The following is a 7442-nucleotide window of genomic DNA, read 5'->3' as shown; positions in this document are numbered from 1 at the left end:
TATTAAAACATTAACCCTAGTGAATAACAACAAGAATAACATCTTCCTGAATCATTATAAGATTTTTTCAGAGTGAATACAATTGCACTAAAATTGTTTAGTTTTTGTATTATTTTATTGATATTTTTTGTATGTTTGAGCGTTTTCTTGTTAATACCTGTGTTTTGTTTTGTTAGACATGTTTGATGTAGCAATGTAAGTTGATTTTTGTATTATGAAACATGTTTATTTATTTATTTAAAAAGTGGTGATGTCCCATCCTTTCAGGTTGTTGTCACGAGGTAGGACTAAATACATTTAAATAGTGGAGTATGGTATTCATTATTATTTATTGTGAGTGTAGTGTTAGATGGTAGGGTATTTTTTTGGGGGGGGAAAAATAAGTAAAGCATAAGGGAGTTATACTCCAGTCTAGTAGGTGGCGGTAATGCAACATATATTCAATGCCAACTGCAGTTAAACCTCGAAAAAGAAGGATTTCAAAGTTCATCCTGAGTCTGCTTCTAAAAAAATATTTATTTGTCAACATGTCAACACAAGTCCATGACAATGTCAAGGTAGGTTTGTTTTGAGATTACAACCATGCATGTAGCTACACTCATTATTAAAGGTAGCTAAAGAAAGACGTTGTTTTGATCTCCTAGAGTACCTACCCTCAGCCTAGGTATGTGTAATAAGTGTTGCACCTTGTTCCCTGCATCGATCTTTCAACACAACACCGCGCAACATGCCGTCGCCACTGTCTTGCAGTAAATGTTCTACACATTTTGAGAAGAAAGCAAAAGGGTTCAGAAGATTACGTATTTTAGCGCTAACAGATGAGAGGACAGCTAGAGTACTTTCCACGGACATTACCCCACCACTCTGTCCGCATTTCTGTGTCCAGACAGTCAAATCAGGCTTCAAATAACCATTTCCTCCGTGACTCCTCCGGTCATTATGTCAACAAAACAAGTGCATGACAATGTCAAGGTAGGTTTATCCTTACGAAAAAAAGATGCCGTCAGTGCAGTAACTGTAGTACACTGTTGTATAAGTGTAGTTAGAGTGCAGTATGCTGCAAATACTGCGTCCAAAATAACTGTTTAACTACAGTAAATTATTCAGCAATTATTGCGTCCAAAACACCAGTTGACTGCAGTTTCAAACTGCAATTTTTTTGTAAGGGTATCATCATATTTTCTATCAGAATAATGGTTAGGGCAGGCAACCCTTTTGCTGGTGTACTGCAGGATTTGGGTCCAACTAGGCACCACACCTGCTCAGCTGAGCTAATTGATCAGTTCATTGATTGCCTAAATTCAACACACCTGGTCTTCCAGGTCGGTTAAATCAAAAACATGAAGTGTCTGAGGCACTCCAGGACCAGGGTTGCCTACCTCTGGGTTAGGGGGTTGGCTCTACAGTCCCTGGACACGGGTTCCAATTTGCAACAATATCATATCACGTTGCCTGGGGAGCAGACAGGTGAATTTAGAAATTGGAAACCTATTCCTATTCCACATTGTCTTGGGTGATTTCTCTGAAACAGATAAAGCCTAGTCCTGAACTAAAAACCAAACTCAATATTGAAAGTGATTTTTAGTCCACGACTAGGTTTAATCTGTGTCTGGAGACTGCCCCCATATTCAGCTAGTCAAGGGCATGATTTATTATTATTTGTATTTATTTAACCTTTATATATCCAGGTTAGTCTCATTGAGATAAAATCTATTTTTCAAGAGAGACCTTGTTCAACCAAGACACCAGTGGGGGGAACAATGTTTGAGACAAATATCAGATATACTGTAACATGTCTGTACAGTATGTTTTTGACGTAAACACAAATACATTTCAATTACAGAAACATCCAAATGTCATAAAAAATCTATCATATATACCACCGCATCAAGTCCTAATGACAATCACATTCCTCAGTAACATGTGAGTCAACAAAAGTTTTAAACTCCTCCAAGGAAACAAGATTCTGGGGTTTCAAGCTGGTCTGGAGAGAATTCCAAGACCAGGGAGCTGATTAGCTAAAACACTTTTTGACATGATCTGTTCTTATTTTAGGAACTGTTAAAAGTAAGTAGGAGTGAGACCATATCTGGTATTTATTTTCAGACTTTATTAAAGAAGAACAAAAATAGTGTCAGTTTTACCAAAACTGCCTTAGATCATAATTCATATAGTATAGCAATGTTTAAGCCTATGTAGAGTCAACGAAGACTAGCCAACAGTGTGTTCAGATGCTTTTAGTTGGTAATAAACCTAAGAGCTGCATGATACATGGAATCAAGTACCATCAGGGTAGTGCTTGAGGTCTGCATATAAATTACATCAGGGCATTGATGATCATGTCCAATTAAATGAGTGTGCTTGTTCAAGATCAGTGGAACAGTTGTTGGGGACACCTAAGGACAGAGAGGTTTGGGAAACACTGGTACCAAGTATTTTAATAGTGACATTTAAATATTTTGATCTCTTCCTCAGCAATATTATGGTTCTCGCCTGGAGTCCACCTGTGATCTGCAGACCAATGCTGCCTGCTCTCTAGCCTGCAGGCCAATGCCCAAGAGTGCTATAGAGGCCCTCAATCTCGTTCACCCTGAAGTAACCAAACGGTATGACGATGACAATGAACCAATTGATTCAGGACTGCTTCTGTTGAGAATGTATCTATTTGTATAATGATACAGAAGTAGAATACATTCATTTCCAACCAATATACACGAATAAAGACTAATATTGCAGCAAATGTGAAACTGGTTAGGACACACACTCTTTGTTCCAGATTTAGCAGACACTCTTATCCAGAGTGACTTAGTTAGTGCATTCATCTTAAGATAGCTAGGTGGGACAACCACATATCACAGTCATAGTAAGTACATTTTTCCTCAATAAAGTAGCTATCAGCAAAGTCAGTGCTAGCTAAAGGGAAAAGTGTTCGTTCACGAAAGGCTATATATGTCATTTTGTTCTAGGTTCTTTGGCTGTGGTCTTCCTGTTCCAGAGAAACTTCAGGGCTGCAGAATCTTGGACCTGGGCAGCGGTTCCGGCAGAGACTGCTATGCCCTCAGTAAACTGGTTGGCGAGACTGGCCATGTCACAGGCATTGATATGACTGAGGAACTGGTATGTATAGCACCTAGACCTATATATTCACTCACCCTACATCTTCAGTAATCTAACAATCATTCTATTACATTGGTGTGTGATACTCTGCTTTCTGCTGTGGTAGTGTATGGCTCAGTTGGTAGAGCACGGTCCTTGCAATGCCAGCATCATGGATTAAATTCAGGCTGGGGTCATCAATACAAAAATGAATGTGTAAAATCAGCTACTAAATGTATTTTTTGTTCTCAGATTCTAGTCTCCCGTAAATACATCCCATACCACCAGGAGAAGTTTGGCTTTGAGAAACCCAACACCACCTTCCTCCAGGGGTATATGGAGAAGCTAACTGCAGCTGGCGTTGAGAATGACTCTATGGATATCATAGTGTAAGTTGAGGAACAATCATGTTAATTTGCTATCAAAACAATGAGTCCTTCTTTCTCTTTTGATCGTTTATCTGTTTTACTGTGTCACGATCTGTTGGGAAAGTGAACAAAAATCCACTTCTTTTATCTACTGTTTCTTCCAGGTCAAACTGTGTCATCTGTTTATGCCCTGATAAGAAAACGGTGCTACGTGAAGCCTATAAGGTCCTCAAGGTAAATAGTCCACCACACTGCCTGTTATCATTGCATAACATGATTATTAAAACGAGTATCCCTGGGCTTTATAAAATACAGATGGCAGTGACTGTGTCTCATGAAAAGTACTCCTTTCTTTGCCCGTGTCTCTCTCCCATCTCTCCTGTGTGATATAGGAGGGTGGTGAATTATACTACAGTGACATGTATGCCAGCAATGTTGTTCCTGACCACTTAAAAGAAGATTCAGTTCTGTGGGGTAAGTGATCAAGTTGCACCTTCCTAGCAGACAAATAATGTTTGGTAATGCATATTCTGCTTCTGTAGAAAAGACTATCTCTTATCTTAAATATTTTTCAGATTTAGTCACATTGGTGACATCTCAATATACCCATAAGTGGTTTCACTTGACCCGAGTGTGCCGTGCAAGTTGTAGAACTGCACTTCACACTGATGATGTTCTCTTTTCTTTTGTGTTTTGTGATAGGTGAGGGAATGGGCGGTTCCCTCTATTGGCGCGACTTTATCTCATTGGTCCAGGAGGTGGGCTTCAGCACGCCTCACCTCATCTCAGCCAGTCACATTGAGGTCCACAACTGCGAGCTCAAAAAGAAAGCAGGTATATGCATCTCCATGACTGTCTAAGGCTACTTACTGTAGGATGGAAAAGGTATGCAGTTCTTACGCTAACCTAACTAATAGCACATTTATTAATGGGATCTAGAAGAATTTAGTATAAAAAATGTAAGCCTAGTCAGTCACTTCCATTTCCAATGTGTTGCAGGTGATATTAGCTATGCATCTGGCACTTACCGGCTCTTCAAGTTGCCCAAAAAGCTTGAGATGTCAAGTGCAATAGTGACCTACAAGGGGACAGTGCCTGACTACCCATGTCAGCTGGAGTTTGACTCCTCCCACTGCTTCAAGGTATGTTGGTGCAAACACGGCAGGGCTCTCCAAACCTGTTCATGGAGAACTACTGTTCTGTAGTTTTCGCTCCAACCTCAATCTTGCTCACCTGATTCTAATAATTAGCTGGTTGATGAGCTGAATCACGTTAGTTACAACAAGGGTTGGAGTGAACCTACAGGAGGGTAGCTCTCTAGGAGCAGGGTTGCAGTGAACCTACAGGAAGGTAGCTCTCTAGGAGCAGGGTTGGAGAACACTGAAACACAGCATAATAGGACTACCCTCACCTAAGCCATTTTCATTAAGGCAGCATTTTGTTTATGTAGCAAGGTCATGTTGTTCCCTTATTTTATGAACAATTGTTTTACTTGTGTATGCATACTGATACAGTAGTTGGTATGGACCACTGATACACACACCTTTTATACATACAAATGGATTCCACACTACTTTAGGTCAATGCACAAATTGTGTGGGTTGTCTAATATGTTAAGTGAATGTATAATAATCCCTGTGATGTTGTGCTGTGCAGAAGGACGTGGCGCTGCAGGTGGATGGGGAGATGGCTGCTATCCTTCAGTGCTCTCGCTTCTCCTCGGACTTCTGCATCCAGAAGGTAGGTACCACTTTACAAAGGTAACACCTTATAGCTCTGTAATAGCCATGTAATTACAATAGTAACATGGTACCCAAAAGCAATCAGGGACTTTATTATTATTATAGGAAATAAAGCTACTCCGCAAATACCTCAACTGGCGTTTACTGGTGATCATTTGAATCCTGAACTGTCCCTTTTCAGTACGGCCACCTCAACCCATTTCTGCTGGCCGATAAGCTGGGCTCCTCAGTGAAGCAGTGCTCCAAAACAGGCAAAGCCGCAGGAGGCTGTGGGGAGACCTAACTACACCTGGATGACATCATATCCATGAAGGATCCTCCTCAGAGTGACAGGGTGTATGTCCCAATAGTCTCTCCTTCCTCCTGAAGTGTGCACTCATTCATTACTTTCCACAAATCTAAAATCATTGGATTGTTGTTGGCCTGGGCTATTGGGAGTTTCCACCATATTTCTTATACCAGTCATTTCATAACAGTGAAGGGAAGTGAACAAGTGCACTTGAAGGAGAGGTTATTTGGATCACCCAATGTGACAGAAAATACGTCAATTTTGATGTCCGTACCTATGTAGCACAAATTATATAAAAAGGGTTGTAGTGTTTCTTTTCAGACTGAAAAGCCTACTGTGCCTTGAAATACTATATTTTCCTCCCATGTCCAGCTCATAGATTTAAATGGCAATGGTTATTTTATTATGTGACATTTGGAGCATTTCCTTGATAATACATGAGACTGTAGCCTATATACTAACTTATTTACACACTGATGTGGACGCCTAAGGCCCGCCCAGTCATTCAATGTAAAAATTAAATTAGTAAAAAAAGACTTGTCTTGTTAAATTATCAAATTACATGCACACGGGCTGAAGGTCCCACCAGCCCATACACATAGATCACTTGACAAACACACAAAAGAGAAGATAAATAATTCAACAAAACTGCCAGTTTCAGATATTTATTTGTATCTAGGAGTATTCTGTGTGTGGTGGTGATTTTGGGCCTCGCTAATGTGACCCACATTACCTACAACGAGGTCAAATCATGATGTCAGTGATCTTCAGGTTGGAGTCCTAGAAAGATGCTGAGTGTCCGACTTGGAATTCCAAGTTGGATGACCATTCCGAGTTCCCAGTTGTCTTGAAAGCTCGGAAGTCAGAGATTTCCTAGTTCCCAGTTGTTTTGACTGCGGCAGTAGCCAGACTAGCAGGGTTTCCACTAGTTACCACAGCCACCATTAGTCATGATTAGATTATATTTTAGATTAGTTTAATAGTCACATGTACAGGGTTGCAGATGTAATTACAGGGTACAGTGAAAGGGGGAGAAGATAGCTGATTTAGTGGTGGTTATTCAGCAGCCTGAAGGTCTGGGGGTAGAAGCTATTGGCCAGTCTTACAGTTTTTGCCATGATGCTCATATTATGCCCTTGTCTGAGTGATGGAAACGGGGAGAACAGGCCATAGCTCGGGTGGCTGGGGTCCCTGAGGATCTTCTTGGCCTTCCTGCAACACTTGGTGTAGGTGTCCTGGAGGGCAGGCTGAGTGTACCATCCACTGTAACGCCTTGCGTTCCCTGGTGGTGGAGTTGCAGCCAGACAGTTTGCTCTCGGTGCTCCTGTAGAACACTGTGAGGGGCCTCGGGACATGCTGAATTTCTTCAGCATCCTGAGATTAAATAGCCGCTGTCGTAAAAATTAGCTTTTTGGTCTTAAGGTTAGGGTTAGTCAAGGTTAGCAGTGTGGTTAAGGTTATGTTTAAAATCTTAGCAACCAGGAAATGGCAGAGCGATTTCTGCAAAGTGCATCTTTATGTGTTTCCCTTAAAGGCTTACCTTAATAATACTGTTACCTTACCTAAGGGAATTGTTTAAGGGTGTTGCATATAGTCCCTCAAACATTTCCTTGGATAAGGTAATCATTTAAGGGTTTAAGGTTAGAGTAGTGCAGAAGTTGTCATATGCTGAGGCATTGAAGAAAGTAGAGGAAGATGGGTCAAGGGAGAGGGATCCTGAGAGGAGTGGTGTGAATAGTAGATCTGTACCAGTACAGAGGGATAGGCCAACAAGTGATATGTGTTTCAGTAAGATTGGATTTTTAGCGTTTATAGTAATGGTTATCAACTGTACTGCAGGGATGGACGTAAGTCGCAGAAAATTGAGATTGTGGTGGCAGCTGCAGAGAAGTATTTGGGTGTGTGAGACTTGACATCAGAAGAGTTACAGGGTGTGTATAAGTGGTG

The 7442-nt window shown here is 40.9% G+C and overlaps 1 protein-coding gene across 2 annotated transcripts; it reads left to right on the top strand.

Moving 5' to 3' along the window:
* The first annotated feature begins 415 nt into the window (after positions 1-415).
* LOC139547964 (arsenite methyltransferase-like) lies at positions 416-6031 on the top strand. 2 transcript variants are annotated; one of them, XM_071357209.1, is made up of 10 exons: positions 416-557; positions 2476-2606; positions 2967-3117; positions 3349-3485; positions 3629-3698; positions 3857-3938; positions 4167-4298; positions 4464-4606; positions 5121-5204; positions 5388-6031. In XM_071357209.1, exons 1-10 carry the CDS (start codon positions 444-446, stop codon positions 5487-5489), a joined length of 1146 nt encoding a protein of 381 aa, XP_071213310.1. In that variant the 5' UTR covers positions 416-443; the 3' UTR covers positions 5490-6031. The 2 variants fall into 2 exon arrangements, with proteins under 2 accessions (XP_071213310.1, XP_071213311.1); XM_071357210.1 differs by lacking the exon at positions 416-557 and adding an exon at positions 745-972.
* Positions 6032-7442: the final 1411 nt, after the last annotated feature.

Source organism: Salvelinus alpinus, chromosome 21, assembly GCF_045679555.1.
Source record: "Salvelinus alpinus chromosome 21, SLU_Salpinus.1, whole genome shotgun sequence".
In the NCBI taxonomy this organism is placed as follows: domain Eukaryota; kingdom Metazoa; phylum Chordata; class Actinopteri; order Salmoniformes; family Salmonidae; genus Salvelinus; species Salvelinus alpinus.
Note: the sequence above shows the minus strand (reverse complement) of the source record. Positions and strands in the feature narration are given on the sequence as shown.